Here is a 20,468-nt window from a genome sequence, read left to right as displayed (position 1 = left end):
TCTGGCACAGAATTCCTTGTCTGATTACTAGCTCTGGCCAGTTGGTCACTCTTTTCTTCCCTCCCTTTCCCATTTAAAAAAGTGAAACCAAAACCAAAAAATTTTCTCTCCTCAAGATGCAGAATCACAGAGTGAAATACTCAAGATGTCAAAGGTGCCGAGACCTCCTCCACACGTGCCTGTCTTGCCTTCTCCCTGAATGCTGAGGGCACTTGATTCAGTCTGAGCATTCAGGCAGGAAGACAGAGATGGGCTGCTCGAGGGGGTTGATCTGGAAGCCTTTGAATCCTAGCAATCAGATAACCCAATTCATTGTGATAACATCCTACAACTCCTTTGACCCTACACCCGACCCCACCTCTCTAAAATCTGGGATGGGTGTTTGTGCGGTTAGCTGTTTGCAAGTGGCCATTTTATGACAGGAAATGACCAGGTGGTGTTAACCCTTTCCTTACCTCTAAGGAAGATGGCAAGTCTGCCTATGCAAATTTCTATAGCATTTGGGGCCCAACCTAAGGAGAGGGTGGAGGGAGTTTGGTTTTAGAAAAAGAGAAAGGGTTAAATACTTCACTGAGAAACTTCATGGGCAGAGTTTTAAAATGATACAGTGAGTCAGACTGGTGATATATCTTTGGAATACTAATACAAAAATTGTGTTAATGCTACTTTAAAAATGAATTTTAAGAAAATAAATTATAGGGGAAAATAGAATATAACCTGCATTTGGTGGGGGAATCATTGCCTAATTTTCCAAGTTTAACAAAATTAATATTTCGAAGTCCAGGTTTGAAATACTTTATATAAATGAATAGCTTTTTTTTGAAAAAAAAATAAAAAAAGAAAAAAAAGAAAACATGCTTGGTGTCTACTGTGGATATATATGTATACCAGTATATATCTCTATACATATGTGTATATATATGTGTGTGTGTGTATATATATATGTATCCAACTTTACTAATATACTGTACATATACACCCACCCTTAAACTTGTACATACTGTATATATATAAAATGGCCACATTTCTTACGTGTGTCTGTCCCCGGAAGGGTGGACTGATTGTTTTTGGATGTCTGCAGCTGTTACCTTGAAGGATGCAATTTCATCTTTCATTTATTTTTCCCCATCTAGACTGTATCAGGATAAACTGTAACTCCAGTAAGTTTTCCCTCAAGTTTCATTTTGTTCTTAAAAAAAAAAAAAAAAAAAAAAAACTGACTTTATTTTGTTTACTGTTTTATGAGCTGTTTTTTATTTGAATTATTTTTTTTTTAACAATGGAGTTGGGGGGATCTAGGGCTAAGAAAATGGGGGGCTGGGTGAGGGTGAAGGGCTGAGTATGGTTTGGGGTGTGGTTTCTGAAGTGAGGGCGGGTCCTCTCTTCTTTCCTTGCATTTGCTCTATATGAAGAAAAGAAGGCAAGGGTACATGAATAATGAAATAATGAAAAATCAAGTTGAAATGATGATTTACTGTTTTGGGGAGGTAACTCTGAGAGTGAACAAAAAGCTTTAGGGCAACCAGTATGCACTTCTCCACTACCAAACACTTTAGAAAATAAAAGCATGGTTCTTGACCCACAGGTGGCTACCAACTCTGACATTTCTTTCCTGGTATTTATCACTGTTGGGAACTTCTAGCAGGGTGGGCAGATCACTGCTATTTGTGACAAGGCAACGCTTTAACCAAAGACTTGAGACACACTCTGTCTCTGCAAAAGGAAGAATTGCAGTATTATTTTCACCTTATGCCATTCAGATACCCTAGTTCTTAAACAAGGGTCCTAACAAGGCACAGGATGAAAACTACTCATGTATTTCTTCCTCTTCCTTAGAAGTAAACATTAACTTGAGTCAACATAGAAGGGGAATATGAAGATAAATAGGAAGAATAGGCACAAGAGAAAGAATAGGCCTAGATGATGAAAGGAAAAAAAAGAAGAAATATGCTTTGAGTACTATAGCATATTATATTAAGCTTATTAATACTAACTGCTTTAACAAGCAATCCCAACATTATAATGGCTCAACAAAAGAAAGGTTTATTTCTTGTTCAGTCCAAGTCCAGTGCTAATTGGGCCGTTTTCCCAGACAGCTCTCTTCAAAGAGGTAATTCAGAGATCTAGGATCCTTCCATGAGATGGGTCCACCACCTTGGAGTTCTTTACTTCTGGCTGTATCCGTAGGGAAGAGAGACAGAGACCTTGGCTGGTTGTGCAGTAGGTTTTATTGCCTTGCCTGGAAGTAACAAACATCACTTCTATCTATATTTTGTTTGCTAGACATGACTCCATCCTACATGCAAAGGAAGCTGGGAAATGTAGTTGGCTAGTGCACCCAGAGGAAGAAACACTGGATTAGTTGAATATCTAGTACATGTCATTCTCCATAGTATCTCATCATTTTTTAAATTCTTTCCTCAATAGGGTCTTTCTTTAGGAACAAAAAGGAGAAATCCAACTTTTATATTTGGTTTTCTTGTTGATTCTATCGTAGTAAGTCTTTTATAGGTGCTAAACTTCTTTCTTGGTGGAAGATATAGGCGTGACAAACTAATACAGCCCAATTCTACTTTTTGGGGGGCAAATGTTCCATCTAAGTTAACACAAAAAGAAGAAATTTACAATATCGACAGAAGCAACTGCTTACTAAATAGAGTGCTTTTCCTTGTCTTGGCATCTCTTACAGTTATTTTAAGCAATGCCCTATTTTCTGTGTTTAAATATTTCTAATTAGCCAGAAATTTGCCTGATACTTAGATCATTAAGAGCCTAATTGAAACATCCTTTCTCTCCAAAGCCTGGAGTTTTCAGTTCCTGTTTTTTTGGTTTGTTTGTTTTTTTTAAAGCAATTTTATTGAGATATAATTTTCATACCACTACATTTACCCATCATAAACCTACAGTTCAAAGACTATCATTAAACTTATAAAGTTGTCCAAACATCACCACAATCACATTTTAGAACATTTCCATCATCCCCAAGATTTCCTTTCTGCTCATTTGTAGCTAATCCCTGCTCCTACCCATGGTCCTAGGTAACTATTGGTGTGCTCTGTTCCAATAAATGTGCCTTTTTGGACATTTCATGTCAGTGGAATCAGATAAATTGTTATATAGTCATTTGTGTCTTCTTTAAAAATTTTTAATAGCATTTCTATGGAAATATTTTCTCTTTTCCTTTTACATTGGTTTTCAGAAGCAAATAAGGTGGAAACTCAGCATGAAGGTGGAAAGCCTTGTATCCAAAGCTACATCTAGCATCTTCTAGCTTCAGAGACTTATTTGGAGAACAGGGAACTGAGGCAGTTATTTAATCAGGATGTCAGGATTTGCTTTTGATGCTCTATCCACACTTTCTCAGGAAGTCAATCCCACATACTTCACATGATCAGCCATGGAAAATCATCATAAGACAACTTCCAGGATTATCTCTGCTGGGAAAACAGTGACACAGATGACAGCAGGTTTTCTTAATCTGATAAAATATTTTCTATTTACATCCACCAAAAACAGCATTGAGAGGAAAATATGTCAGCAACGTTATATTCCCAGCTTTGATCACAAAGTATAGAAAGAATATACCTTTCAATTGGAAAGATTTCAATTCAATACTGACATAAACAATCAAGATTAGATTTTGGAAATTATTTTTGAGATTTTCACAATAAACCTTTAATGTACTAAGAACATTAATTTTGTTGGAAATTTAATATCAGAGAAATAATACAGTGCTCACTGGTTGAACAGTGTTTGACTAGAAAAAACAAATGCACGTGGGTCTTTTAAACTAATCTAACACCTTTAGAGCTAAACAATGTAACCATGTATCTAGGGTTAGGTAGAGTCACAAAGCAAATATAGTACATTTTTTTCTGAAGCTAATTTTAATTGTTAATACGGAGTAAAAGTTTAAATTGAAACCAAACTGATATATTATGCAGAAGAATACAAATAAGCATAAATCTTTAAGAAAACATAAGAATTCAAAGACATTTCATTTTTTTGTGTGTGTGTGAATCTTCTCCACTTCCATCCCTGGTATTATTGGCATTTGAGTGGAAAAGTTTGAGAAGACTATGCAATTAAATTTGGAGAGAAAGGGTATATGTGATTCAAATTTCTAAGCCCTTCATCTTATAGACTCCATGCCAGATTTCATAGCTTGACCTGTTACAGGATCTCAAGTTGTCTCTGTGATAGGTGTGCAGGTCCTTACTCTTATCTGATTTTCAACCATGAGAGTATTTGCACCCTGGGTTTGAGAGGGAGGAGGCTTTCCCTCAGCCTTACCTCTTGCTGTTATTTCAGTAGAAGTCATAGGGTACCTTGCTTAATTTTCAAAACAGAACTTCTTTTTTTTTCCCCCTTGAAGGGAAATACTGAATTAAATTTGAATCAAGGTGGATTATAAGTTTGTGAACTTTTTCAGTCATTCTTTTTTAGAATGCCTGTCCTCTGAAAAGTCACTTGGGTAAAATACTGAATGACATCGGCTATTTTTTTTCTCTGTTCATCTGCCATAAAATGTTGTTTGTTCTGGGAAATGGCTATTTCCAAGGCATTCTGTGATACTCTTTAATGGAGACAAGAGCATGAAAAAGAAGGATGATCTTCCAGTATCAAGAGAAAACAATGGGCCATGAGAGAGAACAGTGATCTTGAGGGGAAAAAAAGCAGTTTTCTTCTAGCCTTCTTCCTTTTGACTTCGCTTCCTGGCCCTTTTGTCAGAGACTGTGGCCCAGTTCCATGCCAAGTATTTCCTACCGAGAAGCAAAAACAATTTTCTAATCAGCTGTTCTTTCTCCCTTTCTTAACTTCTCTTTTTTTAATACTTTGTCTTTCCTCATATCTATGATATATTCATTATTATTCATTACAAATCCTACTACCCCTGCTTTCCAAATCCTCCAAGAATACCACACCATAAATTCCTCTCTAGTTACTATCAATAAACCTATATTAGAGAATGTGCAAATCAAGGTCTTTGGATGAATCAAGTTCATTGCTGAATTTTATTCATCTAGCAGGAATGTATTTAAAGACACTTAATAAATATAGTTCTAGCTTAGAATTTATTTTTAAATTGCAAAAGAACAACAGAGTTGGCAGCCATCATGGTGAATTGAACTCCAGGGTGACCTGGAACACTACTAAAGAAAACAGGGCTGGCTGGGTATGGGGGCTCACGCCTGTAATCCCAGCACTTTGGGAGGCCGAGGCAGGTGGATTATGAGGTCAAGAGATCGAGACCATCCTGGCCAACATGGTGAAACCCTATCTCTATTAAAAATACAAAAATTAGCCGGGTGTGGTGGTGCACACCTGTAGTCCCAGCTACTCGGGAGGCCGAGGCAGGAGAATCGCTTGAACCAGGGAGGCAGAGGTTGCAGTGTACCGAGATTGCACCACTGCACTGCAGCCTGGCGACCGAGCGAGACTCCATCTCAAAAAAAAAAAAAAAAAAAAAAAAAAAAAAAAAAAAAAAAAAACAAAAACAGAAAGAACCAGGGCTGTTTTCTGGGGAATTTCTGGAGGAAATGACCCATTCCTATGGCTCTAGTTCCATAAGGCTGGCAGTAACCTAAGAGACATGCAGTTCTGAAAACAGGTATGAACTGCTCATTGGTGTCATGAGTGTGCAAGTGAAAGTATGGAAAATGACTTTTTGTCTTTGACCTTGTCTGATTGTGCCTCTGCCCTGTGCTTTCCTAGTCACTATTTATTCTATCCCTTTCAAGCCATGTGCAGTATGAATGAATATTATAGAGAACTAATAATAATTAAATATATGTATAGCTTGAATGAATGTAGTAAACACATATTAATGAATTTCAACTTTTTCTTTCCTTTTCTATCTCTCTTTCCTCTCAAACGCTAATTCTTCTGTGTCGTGACCATCTTCATTATCTTTCTAAAATGGAGTGTATATGTGGCATGGGAATTGTGAGTTTGTGTATATGCCTGATTATTTAGGTATATGTAACAATGCCTCTCTCACTAATTACTTTGAACCTGAAGACTCACTAATTTATCTGTGACAAGGTTTATTTTTTCTTCTTAGACACAGAGGAGAAAGGAAATAGACTGCTGTACAAAAATATATTGATCTTAAGACACTCAAGTGCCACAGTAGATTATCTGTGTCAGAGAATAGCTTTGATGATCTAGTCTATTCCCTATATATGCTGATATCTTTGATTCATCATAGAGGTGCACAGTAATCTCAGAGATGTATGAAAATAATATCACAAGGATAAGATATCTGAAAATTTTATCTCCCGGTGCTACTGGTGTTTGAGTATTTCTCCTCTTGGACTTGCTTGGATAATTTGTTTCTTTTTTTTTTTTCCCCCCACCTTTTCCCTTAGCTTCTCTGCCTTGAGTTTCTAAGCAGACTCCATTTCCAGTGCTTTGGAAAAGTCAACAGTATGTGGGTGGTTATTGCTTAATTTAGGCATAGTTTAGTGAGCTGCAGTTTGTTATACTGGACTTTATGGTTTTCTTCTCTTTTACTTTGTCTTTCCTCTCCATGGTACTAGAATATGTTATTTCATCTTTAGAAATGGTTTATCTGAGAATCTCAGAGCTGAATTGTTTAGCTCGTTCCTTTAACTCAGAAACTCTTGCCTCAGACCAGTAAGGAGGGCTGACTTCTTCACTACTAAAAGCCATTCTCAAAGGAAATTGTAGAACCCTTTTTGGTATCCATTTTAAAAGTCAAGTAATCATTACTGTCAGCTGTTTGCCTGGAGATGCCACTTATTAGAATCTTAGCAAAGATAGAAAAGCAAGAGCCTATGTATAATAAAGTATTCTCTGTCAACCTATAAGCAAGCTATAAGCGTTACACTTGAGAGTTTCTATCTTCATAACGCATATTTTTGCTGCTTTTGGTATGTTTTATATTTCTTGTAACACATAGAACACTTCAAGTGTAAGAATATTTATAGTATCAATAACAGCCAGATTTTAGTATGATAGTGGGATGCTTCCTAAAGAGATAACATTAAACACTTCTTAATAAATATTAATTCAGATTGGTTTTATTTTAAAATAGTTAATAAGATTATACATGGAACAAAAGGCAAAATAGTAAAAAATTCTTCCCACTCATCGTAGTCCTCAGACTCCTTTTCCCAAAGGCAACCAAATGTATCAGGGATTTTTGTATCTTCTTTCAGGAATAGCCTATGAGTGAGTATACAACGTATAATTATATCCACATCCTTCTTCTCTTTCTTCTCCTTGTCTTTTTGTTCCTCATCCTTCTTGACACAAATACCAACATATTTTTCCACATCTTACTTATTTTTCCACTTAAAATGTCTTAGAGACTATTCCATATAAGAATATACAGGTTTGTTTTATTCCTTCTAATGGCCACATATCATTTCATTTTAGGGGAATACTATATTTTAGTAAATTAGCACCCTATATTTAATTTTTTCTCAACTTTTTCCTATTAAAAATGTAAGAAGTATATACTTTTGTTCATTAGTTAATGCATACATGTATAAGAAGGTCTATTGGATAAATTCCCAAAAGTAGAATTGCTGAGTCAAAAGACAAGTGCATTACAAATATTGATATATATTACCAAATTGTACTTCAAAGGGGTTTTACAAAGTTATATTTCTACCAGCAATATATGTGTTTGCTTCTCCTCACACTTGCAACATGCATCATATTATCAAACTGTATTTTCATTTTCTTAAGATAGCTCTTAGAAATGTTGCTGTCAGATATTTATTTCCCATAGATCTTTTCCTTCCATCCTTCTACATCTTCAAATACACTTAGGGATCATTGTCATTCATGACTTTGTTGACCACTTATACCAGAAATCTTTTAATAGCAATCTGCTGTAGCAGCATTTCATGTTAACCTTGTTTTAATAAACAGGGATATTGTAGAAAAGTAGCAATATGTTATAGTAATTTTGTGTGGTTTATCTCCAATATTATTATTGATTTGTATTGAGATCTCAGCACAGACAGGCATTTAGTGCAATTACGAAGAGCAAGGAGGGCACTGGAGCCAAATAGCCTGGGTTCAACTCTTGTCTACACCGCAAATGAGCTACATGTCTTTGACAAGTTACTTCAACTCTTAGTTTCCTCAACTGTAAATTTCATATGAAATTTAGAAAGAATAAAGGAAATGGGATCTAGCACCAAATTAAAAAGTAAATGTGATGTGAACTAGAGGCATTAAATTACAAATAAGTGGTTTCCAAAAGACAGTATGCTTTGTCTGGTCAAAGGGAGAAGCAGAGGAAACAGCAAAAGAGGAGAATAAAAAGAATTTAAGTTAAAAGCACAAGCCCTCATAAGTTATGTCCTAGTCCATTTGGTGTTGCTATAATAGAATACTTGGGGCTAGGTAATTTATAAAGATAAGAGGTTTATTTGGTTCTTGATTCTGGTGGGTGAAAGATTCAAGATTGGGCAGCTGCATTTGGCAAGGGCTTCACGCTGCTTCCACTCATGGAGGAAGACAGAAGGGGAGCTGGTATGTGCGAAAAGATCACATGGTGACATTTTTTTGTTTTGATTTGCCCTCCTTCATCTGACCACTTGCTTGGAGCCTTGCAAGCTGTGTTTCTGCTCCCCTTTAAAAGGCTGATATTTCAGGGACTGTAATTTTGAGTAAAAATACTGTTTCTGTTTTCCTTCTACCTTTCAAAGATTTCTTTATGTATGCCAATTCTTTTTTTTTTTTTTTTTTTTTTTTGAGACGGAGTCTCTCTCTGTCGCCCAGGCTGGAGTGCAGTGGCCGGATCTCAGCTCACTGCAAGCTCCGCCTCCCAGGTTTACGCCATTCTCCTGCCTCAGCCTCCCGAGTAGCTGGGACTACAGGCGCCCGCCACCTCGCCCGGCTAGTTTTTTGTATTTTTAGTAGAGACGGGGTTTCACCGTGTTAGCCAGGATGGTCTCGATCTCCTGACCTCGTGATCCGCCCGTCTCGGCCTCCCAAAGTGCTGGGATTACAGGCTTGAGCCACCGCGCCCGGCCGCCAATCCATTTTATGTGTCTAATTGCTGTAGTCAGATATACAAGGTGACAAAGTCAGGCAGTACAGTTCTTCCTTTATAACTGCTGGTTCTGCATCTGCAGATTCAACCAACAAAAAAATTGAAAATAATTTTCAAAAACAATAAAAAATAACTAACAATAGAAAATAATACAAATAAAATACATATAACAGCCATTTGCATAGCATGTACATTGTGTCAAATATTATAAGTAATTTAGAGGTGATTTAGAGTCTAGGAGGATGTACACAGTTTATATGCACATACTACAGGACACCATTTTATATAAGGAACTTAAGCATCTACAAATTTTGGTATTCACAGGGGTCCTGGAACTAATTTCTCATGGACACCGAATTAGGATCGTATTAGTTTTAGGCACAGTTTATATTTTGAAAATTAGGAGGTATTAGAGTACATTTAAATGGAAACGTCCTGAGAAATCCCTGAGCAGAGCAAAGCCAGTTAGGCCTCGTGAATGACCCTAACCTTGCTGGATTTGCAAATAAGAGCAAAAGTTATTTTGCTGGATTTGCAAATAAGAGCAAAAGTTATTTTGAGCTACAACTCATAAATACCTATATTCAGAGAAAACAGAATGTAAGCTCAACCAATCAGAAGCAGCCAACAAATTTATAATTATATAACTAGGTACTTTCCAATAGGATAGGCCAAATAAGGCAACAGTGTAACTGTAATCAATCGAATATTTTCTTTACTTTACTCCCCTATTTGTCCTATAAAAGCCTGCTCTTTGCATTCCCTCAGTGGAGCTCCTGAGCCACTTTTGATTTAGAGCTTCCCTGTCCAATTCATGAATCACTATTTGTTCAATAAGGTCTTTAAAGTTTTTATTGTGCCTCAGTGTATCTTTTTAATATTTGACCTCTATGTGGTATAGGATGTACAGTGACCATTTGGTAAGCTAATATTATTAACCTAAATTCTTTATTCTTGTTTGGTAACAAGGTAAATGTGTTAATGGATGCATTTCGCTTTCATTATGCCTAATGTATATAACAAGTACATATAAACACATATATAAATTGCAGTTGTTTTTATGCATATCATAAAAGATAATATTATAATGTGAATTCTGGAGTTTCCCGAATAATTAGCCACAAAAATAGAAGTCTGTTTACTGATTCAAAGCATCTCAGGAAACACAGTTTTCAATTTTAGAACCGATTTTGGGAAGAAAACTTTACAGACCAGGAGATGTTACTTCTAAAAAAAAAATCGAGTAATTTTCTGGCTGTTCTGTTGACTTACTAGAATCACATAACTTTTTAACTCTGAGTTTATTAGAAGTTAGGGAAATAAAACTAAGAAGATTTTATACATTTCCTTCTCCAAATTAAGCTGTTTCAGAGGAAATCTGACTACATAATATCTGTTCACAAAATCATTGTCATCCCCAAGCCTGTGCCAGCCCTCTGTCAGCAGCACTGTCCTCAGTGATTCCTGGAAGGGACCCTGTTGAACGATGACAACAAGAGAGAGGCTATCAAGGGGTGCAAGTAAGAGGTGCAGTGTTGAGTTATAATAATCTCAGTATCCTTCCTTCATGGCTGAAAGTATATTTCAGCAGAAAAGTATTAAAATGTGTATGTGTCCCAGAAAAGGGCAAAATGTAATGGAGATCATGTCCTCTAAAGCAAAATATTTGGATGGTTACGAACTCAGGGTCCTCCAATAGGCCTGCTGGAGCACATTTTTTCATATCAACATATTACAAAATGGGGAAACCACGGCTCGTGGACACAGAGTGCTTAACGTAAAATCTCAAGGTGATGAATGGCAGGCATGAGTCTTTATACATTTAGTTTTAGAATCCTTCATCATGTGAGTACTCTTTTGTCCCCTAAATCAAGCTGTCTCTTAATTATTGACACAGGACTTTGTTTTTAAAGGATTAATGGGGTAAAAAAGGGGTCACTGCAAAGGTACCAAATTAGAAAGAATATTTTTACCTAAACCGATGAATAGGAATGGAATGAAATTTATTTCTGAAATCCAGGAGATGACAGAGAAATGAAATTGGTGTTATCCACAAGTGTGGGCAGGATAAAATCTAAAGCAATAAACAGAGGGTTGCTCCTCTGTTCAAGTATAATAATAAGTAATATTTGAAACACAAAAGTGAGAGAGAGGAAGACCTGCTTATTTCCTGGGAGGGGGTTTCCTGTGATAGGAGGCACTTTCTTTCCTTTCCTCCCCAGAATCTGAGGGGAAGGAACTGCCCCACGGACCAGAGTGACAATGCCCATAGGACTGAAGGGGTAAGAGCAGCAGACGGAATGCTCTGCTTGTTTGATAACAAGATAAATGTGTTAATGGATGTATTTCCAACAGCAAATGTGTGTCAGATAGAAAGACAAAGGGAAGGGGCACAAAGTAGTATTCACAATGGAGCAACACATACGTAGTATGTTGTATAACTCTGGAAAAATTCTGTACCTTTTCCATTTCACAGAGAAAAGAGAACACAAAGGAAGATGGATTAAAAAAATATGATGCAGCCACTGGGCCGATTATCACTGGCTAGAGAAGGATTACCATTTCCTTACAAAAAGAAATTGATAATTGAAATTAAACTCAGATTGCCTAGGTATACCTGCCAGTATTTGGAATGTTTAACTTAACTGCTTGGTTTACTTATTGTTATTGACAAGCAAACTCCCTTTTACTAATAGAACCAATTTACAAAACTTTCTAGTCGCCAGAAATAGAAAAGCCAGATACTGTAACACCCTGATGACTAGTTAAGTACTCAGGTACTTATCCATGACTTGTTTATCCACCCTCCTACATATCTGATAGAAAACACAAGGAGGGCCTGGTGCAGTGGCTCAAGCCTGTAATCCCAGCACTTTGGGAGGCCGAGACGGGCAGATCAAGACCATCCTCGCCAACACGGTGAAACCCCGTCTCTACTAAAAAAATACAAAAAACTAGCCGGGCGAGGTGGTGGGCGCCTGTAGTCCCAGCTACTCGGGAGGCTGAGGCAGGAGAATGGCATGAACCCGGGAGGCGGAGCTTGCAGTGAGCTGAGATCCGGCCACTGCACTCCAGCCTGGGCGACAGAGCGAGACTCCGTCTCAAAAAAAAAAAAAGAAATAAAAAAAAAAAGAAAGAAAACACAAGGAGTAGGAATCTCATGGTTAACATTTCGAAGGCATGAATATTGAATACTAAGTGAAGATAAAACTTCATTCTTTCCCCTCTCCATATCTTCCTGGACCCTTTTTCTCCTTTGTCACAGCAAAAAAATTTAGGCTACTAAGTCCATGTACAAGGATATTTACAATAAACTTTGACAATCTTTGCTATTGCTATAAAAAGTGCATGCACTTGACAGGTGGCTACTAATTACTAGAGTAAAAACAATAGCATTGAGTGATTTCTGCCACTATAGGACAAGAAGTTTGCTCACATTTTCTTATTTAATCTTCACCACAGTCTTATAAGGTAGGTGTCATTATCCTCATTTTAGAAATGAGACTTATTCATATGGAGGCTGGGTGTGGTGGCTCAGGTCTGTAATCCCAGCACTTTGGGAGGCCGAGGTGGGTGGATCACTTGAGGCCAGGAGTTTGAGACCATCATGGCCAACGTGGTGAAATGCTGTCTCTGCTAAAAATACAAAAATTAGCCAGGCATGGTTTTGGACACCTGTAATCCCAGCTACTTGGGAGGCTGAGGCAGGAGAATCGCTTGAACCTGGGAGGTATAGGTTGCAGTGAGCCAAGATCGTGCCACTGCACTCCAGCCTGGGTGACAGAGCGAGATTCTGTTTCATAAAACAAAACAAAACAAAAAAAAAAAAAAAAGAGAGAGAAAGAAAGAAACGAGACTTAGTCATGTGGAATGTTTTGCCTAGCTTCGGATTCAGTCTGCTTCATTCCAAAGCCTCTGCTCCTCACCATTGTACATATTGTCTCTACCACTTGTATGCTGAAGTGTTGATGCCTAAATGAATGAAATTCATTACTCTTGAGCAAGTGCTGATGGTCCCAATGAAAGAGATCACTTGTAATCACTAATACATCCTATCTCTATAGGTAGTCTTTCCGAAATCTTGACCTTCCAGAGTCAAGCTCCCTCAGCTCAGCTCTATAGGCATATTGGTGCCCCATGCTTGTCATAACCAGTCTTGAAGGCATTTTCTATTTCAGTGACTGAAAGGTACTTGGCATTTAGAGATGCATAAAAGATGAATTAGGAATTATTATTCAGGAACCAAGATAGCTAAGAAGAGGGTAACATTAGAATGCAATAATTCAACTTATGTTTATCACTGATGAGTCACTCTCCACGTGACTGATGCTTTGTTGACCTTCTCATAGTAATGTTGGTACTCTCTCTCTCTTATCTCCTTCCATTGTACTGTAGCCCTCTAGTCTTAGCCAACAGGTTGTGGCTGCTGCAATCCCCGAGGCTCTTCTACACTACCTCTGTGTCCATGCTTTGCTGTATGCCCTATAGACCATTCCTCTCTGTATCTGCCTTCCCAATGGCTGGCTGCTCATCCTTCATAAGAGCTCCAGGGGGTCACCACCTAGATGAAACCTTCCTTCTACTCCAGGCAGGTCTAGGTTTTTCTACCTCTAAGTTCTCATGGAACTTTGCACATCTTTCAGAACTCTCATCACAGTTATATGCTGTAAACAAAGAATCATGGGTTTTATAAATTTGGAAAGGAGAACTTTATTTCTCATAAAGGGTTGCAGCTTGCAGGCTGGCCATCCCAGAGGCTGGGAAGCATAGCCTCTGGCAAAAGCTGAGAGCAAGCACATTTGAGGTGATCAGGGGTAAAGGGAACAGGAATTTATGCTGAGCAGGGTGGCTGAATATACATATTTAATGTGCTATAGAAAGAGTCATGAATATTTATGGAAGGAGAACCATGAAAATGTACAATTGAGCTTCATGCCTCTTCATGGGTTACACGTTCAAAAAAAAATAGCAGTGTTAGCATGATCTGAGGATGGAGTTTTTGGCTCTCTGACATCAAAAACTAAACCAGAGGATATGAAAATTGCCAGTGTTTATCCCCCACAATTCAGCAAAAACTGGTTCAGAAATGGTGGTTGGTTTTTAGGAAGGGATGCCTTGTGAAACAGATGAACTGTCACATCAATACTGTAAAGAGGGAGGGAGAATCTGGTTGTGGCTAGACAATAAAAGAATGGATCAGGCCGGGTGCAGTGGCTCATGCCTGTAATCCCAGCACTTTGGGAGGCCAAGGCGGGCGGATCACCTGAGGTCAGGAGTTTGACACCAGCCTCAACATGGAGAAACTACATCTCTACTAAAAAATACAAAATTAGCTGGGCGTGGTGGTGCATACCTGTAATCCCAGCTACTCGGGAGGTTGAGGGAGGAGAATTGCTTGCACCTGGGAGGCGGAGGTTGCAGTGAGCTGAGATTGCACCATTGCATTCCAGCCTGGGCAACAAGAGTGAAACTCCGTACCCCCACCCCCGCCCAACAACAACAACAAAAAAATGGATCACCTGCTTCTTTTTTTTCCAGAGCTGGTTTCTGTTGCTCCTTAGGAAAGAATTCTGGTTAAAAGTGAATAAGGAAGGGATATGCTAAGGCATGAATATACTAAGGCATGTCTACCCTCCCTGCCCATCATGGCTGGAAACTTAGTTTTTAAGGTTTCTCTGGGTACTCCTTGGCCAATAGGGGATTCTGTTCATTCAGCCAACAGGCTTGGGATTTTATTTTTAGTTCTCCATTCTTTATTTGTTTCCATGGGTATCTTCAGAACCAACCTCTGGACTCCTCCTGATTTGGGGAAATGTAATATTCATCATTGTATCTTCACCATCTAGCACAGTACTAATCATATAGAAGGCATTAGTGAACACTTATTGAATTAACAATTGTAAGTTTAATGACTTGAAGCTTTGAGCCACAGGAGAAGTCTGTAGATAAACACAGATTTCTTAGTAAGAGGAAAATTATTCCATACTTACAAAGACAGAAATCTCAGCAGATCAGATGAAAATACCATAGATTATCATAATGAGGGCATTTGTCCAACTCTTGAAGGGAAATATGTTTTTAGAAACCCTTATTAAATACTACAATGTCAGAAGTCTAAATTTAAATAAAGATAATGTGATTCCAAAGCAACCTGAGCACAATGGGGTGACCACAGTCAACAATATTTCATTGTGCATTTAAAAATAACTAAAAAAAAATACTAAGATTGCTTGTAACACAAAGCAATGGTAAATGCTTGAGGTGATGGATACTCCATTTACCCTGATATGATTATTAAACATCATATGCCTGTATCAAAATATTTCATGTACTCTATAAATATATACACCTGCTATGTACCCACAAAAATTAAAAAAGTAAAAATCGGATCCATCCTTTCCCTAAAGATTGATTGTTCAAATAGACATTTAAGGCACAAATGATGTTTGTGCAGTATTGTTTTACACATATCAAATTCTACCCACCCTGGATAGAAATTTTATACCCATTCCAGAAAGTGGAGGTTGCAGTGAGCTGAGATTGCACCACTGCACTCCAGCCTGGGTGACAGAGCGAGAGACTGCCTCCAAAAAAAAGAAAAAGAAAAATTGGTACCCATTCCTGTATTCTTTTTATAGGCTTCTGTAAGCTTCAAAATGTTCCTTAACGAGATTGGAGATGATGACTCAGAGCAGAAAAATAAAACAAAACAACAACATGGTGGAAGAGTTGTGTTATAGAAAGAATGGAACCTTCAGGTCCAGTTAAACCTGCTCTGCTATTAATTAGTTTTTGGTTTTGAGGTGATTTTTCCAAGCCGTCATTATTAGTAGTAATAACTACAATATCACTGAATGAAGAAGAAAAATTTCTGAACAGAAGCATAGCTCCCTACCATATGTTTTTCATCTCAGCAACTAAACAGGCACCAAAAAACATGGATGTTCTTATGGCCTTGTGTCATTGATCATTTGAACTTGTAACAATAGAAACATCAGTTTTCCCAGGCCTCCTGGGCACTTGTCTGACCTTTCTGATTTGTCAAATGGAATTGCTTCTTTTGTAAAATGTTTCATAGGAGATGGGACAACAATCTCTGTTTGACGAAGGTGAATGTACCCAAGATAATTTCTGGGGTTTTAATGGAAGAGTTTTGTGACAGCTGGTTTAGCATCTCATGTGAAATAAATTCAGGGCCTTTTGTCTCACTGAAAGTAAGGTCACACTATTAAGAGAGAAGATCCTCCTCTACCAAAGTCACAGGCATTGGCTATTCAGTTGAACCCCAGAGGGGTTATTCTGTCCCTGATAAAGTTGAGTTGGATGAGTATCATGCATTGCATGTGTTTGCCTATGATGAAATATATGCAGAAGAAACAAGAACAATAATATAGGCCAATATTTAATGAGGACTTACCTTGTACCACATAATGTTTTCAATTGACACATGTATTAGATCCCTTAATTCTCACAAAGATGATATGGAGGATGTAGGACCATTTACATTATTTGTGGGATCTAGTGCCAAATAAAAATGTGAGCTCCTTGTTCTAAAGGAAGAATGAAACCTTTTTCCTTTCTTTCTCAATCTTTTCATTAACCTGTCAAACATAGGGATAGGCTCAGGGAGCGACTGTAGACCCTCACAGGCACTCATGACCCCATGCCGTGATTGTTTGTGTGGAGATGGAAGACTGCAGCAGTTGCTAGAGGGAGGCAGAAAAGTAGATGAGCAAGAATCTGTCTGGGTAGGCAAGACCATTTAAGCCAAGGCTCCAAGTCCCTGGCTCATGTTCCATTGTACCACTGAACTTGAAAAAACACGCACACACATAAATTCACAGATAAAATTCTTAAGCATTTCAAGACAGTGACTAGAAAGCACTGAGCCTGAAACTCACAAGGTTCTAAGTGACTGCACTGGTTGCATACCTTTGAATATGGTTCTAAAAGTAGGTAGTAGTATTATCTGAATTTTACAGATAAAGAAGCTCCAATTACCGAAACAAAGGTTTTTTGTTTGTTTGTTTGTTTTGGTGGTATATTTGTCTACCATATAATCACTAAAGCATACTATGCCTATTATACAAAATTTAGTTTGTTCTATATTTTGGTGTACTGTTAATACTATCATTTAAAAATTCTTAATTGCTCCTGCATGTCTTCCCTCATGGCTAAAGATAAAGTTGGTATCCTATGAACTATGTTTTCCATCAAGGTTTGCACAACGGCATAAAACAATCCATCACATTTTCCTGGCCAGTAGACACATGCTTTATTTCTGAATGTCACCGTTGAAGAGACTGAAGTCTGTGACTAGTGTTAATTTTGCAAGTAAAAATAAGTTCTCCCTGATTTTGGATATTATCCATTGAAGACGTTATCTTCAATATTTATCCATGCCTATGTCATGATATCTTCACTTCTTCCCAAATGTTATCTTCCTCAGGTGCTCAATTGTGAATGAAACGTCAGGCTCCTTGCCCATTTTTACTATACCTCAGCCTTCAAAGGCCTAAATTACCGTATCATTTCTGTTGCTGATCATCAGCAACTAGAAGGCAGAATTTGGATATTCACACACCAATGTACCATTGTTGCAGAAATCCTTTGGGCTGAGAGGACCAAAAAAAAAAAAAAAAAAAAAAAAACGAAAGAACATTCCAGAAATAATTACCCATTCACCATCTTTAGTACAGTGCTATACAAAGAATTAATTTTTGATTTGTTATTCTATATTCACTTTTTTCTAACATATGGACACGTATATATGGGTCCAATGAATCCCATTCAAAGAGAATAGATGATGGGAAAACTATTGGATGCCATCAGAATATTTTAAAGAAAAAACTGTCTTTTGAAGTAAATTCTGCAGAATATTTGGAACAGAATAAGAGAAAATTGGTTTCAAGTTAGTAAGTGAAAGTGAAACACTTGCTGAGGTCATAATAACTGCCATTCCTAAGGGCTGGCAGGCCATGCCATTTTTCAATGTTTTGCCGAAGAAAGTAATTTGTGTAGGCTACCACTGAGCAGCCATACTGGCTTGCCTTGTTCCTGCCTTCCCTCTGATTCGGGGCACTGCAGTGGGAGCTGACATGCTGAGCTACTTAGCTGTCTCAGCCTTATGGCCACGCCTCACTCAAAACAGTGTCCGAAGAAAATGACAACATCCCTTCGGGGAACTGAGCTAGACCTCATATAGTATTTGCATTCATGGAAGAGCTTTTTCTTGTACTTACAGAACACGTCGTTCTATTTAACAACATACACAGTTGTATCTGATTTTATTGCCATTGACTTTGAAGGCACACATTCATTGTGCTATGGTTTGGTAATGTTCTGCCATTCAAATTGATTTGTACCAAAGAACGGGTTTACTTGGACCCTCTGCATCTAGTGTTGGTTCATGTCGCAATTACCTGCAGCCAGCAAGTGTTTATTGATGAGGATTTTATCATCGTTTTATGTGATTACATGTTAGTTTAGCTTTCCCTTCTAAATCACCACTTAGTTTATAGTTCAATATTATTGATCCAAGTGCTACCAAGAGCAATTCTATTGATGGCATGTTACGTGTTTGGAAGGCAGGCTAACTTTCAAGCCTATACTCTCGTTTGGAGAGAATGTTGCTTCAACTAACAATGATGAGGTTCTTGCTTAAATATTCATCTCACACATTAGAGTAATTGGCATTAAATAAACTTCATATCTGAATATTTTCATTAAGAACTGGAGAGTTGGTGGTCCACTCTAAAGTGTCTATATGGAAGTTGGCTTTTTCTGTAGATGGCCAGATAGTGAATATTTAGGTTTAAAATTCATATGGCCCTGTCACAACTACTCCATTATGCTCTTGTAGCACAAAACAGCCATAGACAGTATCTAAATTGATGGGTAAGGCAGGGTTCCAATACAACTTTATTTACTAAAACAGGTGGTAGGACAGATTTTGCCCAAGGGCCGTAGTTTGCTAATCCCTGTTCTAGGACCATAAGAGAGATACATTTGTAGAAATTATGTTTGGAAAGCAGACTAGCTACCCAAGATTCCAAACAATAGGCACACGGAAGTTTGGAAAACTCTTCATTTAAAGCATTTTTTAGTTCTAGATGCTGGTAATGCAGTGCTGAACAAGACCAACATGGTTCCTCTCCTTGAGACTTGCATTAACATTTGTGAATGCATAAACACATAAGTGAGTTCAAATAATGCCAAATGCAATGAATACAATTAAATAGAGTAAAGTAAATGCCTGGGGGGTGGGAGGAAGTATAACTTTAGATAAAACTGCCCTGGAAGGTTTTCTAAGAATGATATTTGAATTTTGGACATTTGATACTTGAATGATAAGAAGGATCTAGTCTTGGAAGCGTTTGGAAAAGAGCATTCTGTGCAAAGACATTGACTAAAGTGAAGGGCTTATGAAAGATACATACTTGGTGTGTTTGAGGAATAGGAAAACACCAGTATGACTGAGAAGGGAAAGGGACTGTTATCTCTATCTTGAACTGTCCCCATTAAACTGATCTATAATTAGAATTTTAAGTGAGTTAAAAAATTCTCTTTCTGATTTATAATCATCCTTTCTTTTGTTCTTAGTCACTTGTGGAGGCAAATTCGCAGGTTATCTGCAACCTTTCATGTCACAATGTAAATGTCTACAAATTCCAACTCACCATTATTAAACTGGAAGCAAGCCAGTGCTTCAGTTGAGGGACAGTTTGAACCATGTTTGAAGAAATGATAAGACCAGTGTATTAGTGGTAAGACTTGTGGGGTTAAGGATACATAGGTCTAATCATTTGTAGAGAGGATTTCACCATAGTCAATGGTCTTCAATTCCTAAATTGGGTAAAATAGCTCAACTATTAGTTTCACTATGGATATCTAGAAGCCCAAAACTCATCAGTTAATTGAATACTGTAGACTGGGGGAAAAAATGACTATCCAATCCCAAAAGAATCAACTCAGTTTATTTTACAGAAGAATATTGCATCTAGTCCTATATTATATTGTAATTTTCTGAAGCTTTGAAATAAAATTATTTTAAATCCTTTGTCGCTCATGGTTGTAAAAACACTAATCCAAAGAGAATTGCCAGTATCTAAATAAAACACCCTGAGTTAATTTGACTCCAAAAATCAAGTCATTTGCCTCAATTAAGTAGAATGTGAGGAAATGGTTGTAACAGAATTAAGTTCAGCTCAGGGAAGTTAATTAGAATGTCTTGCCTTGGAAGACAAGTTAGTTTTCTAGGCAATGGTATTTGATAACAATGTTTCACATGAATGCAGAAAAAATCTGTGCTCTGTTAAGAATTGCTGAAAGAGACTAAAACTCTGTGAGAGAGTAACCTGTTGCAGTTTCAGATAGCCAGAAGGGCAAATCAGTCTGAATTCATAAAATAGTATATCATGGATTTTTTTAA

At 37.6% G+C, this 20,468-nt stretch overlaps 1 protein-coding gene across 15 annotated transcripts in view; it reads left to right on the top strand.

Annotated features, from left to right (window-relative positions):
- Window positions 1-20,468, top strand: part of LOC105495829 (neurexin 3) — a 1,710,602-nt gene that overhangs the window by 666,248 nt on the left and 1,023,886 nt on the right. For 8 of the 15 annotated variants that reach the window (XM_011765651.3, XM_011765648.3, XM_071099270.1 and 5 more), the window contains one exon: window positions 1,134-1,160. The exons of the other annotated variants lie outside the window; for them this stretch is intronic. In XM_011765651.3, the coding sequence (XP_011763953.1) occupies window positions 1,134-1,160 (27 nt within the window). The remainder of the gene's footprint in view (window positions 1-1,133; window positions 1,161-20,468) is intronic. 15 annotated transcript variants of the gene reach the window in all.

The sequence above is a fragment of the Macaca nemestrina genome, chromosome 7, assembly GCF_043159975.1.
Source record: "Macaca nemestrina isolate mMacNem1 chromosome 7, mMacNem.hap1, whole genome shotgun sequence".
In the NCBI taxonomy this organism is placed as follows: Eukaryota; Metazoa; Chordata; class Mammalia; order Primates; family Cercopithecidae; genus Macaca; species Macaca nemestrina.
Note: the sequence above shows the minus strand (reverse complement) of the source record. Positions and strands in the feature narration are given on the sequence as shown.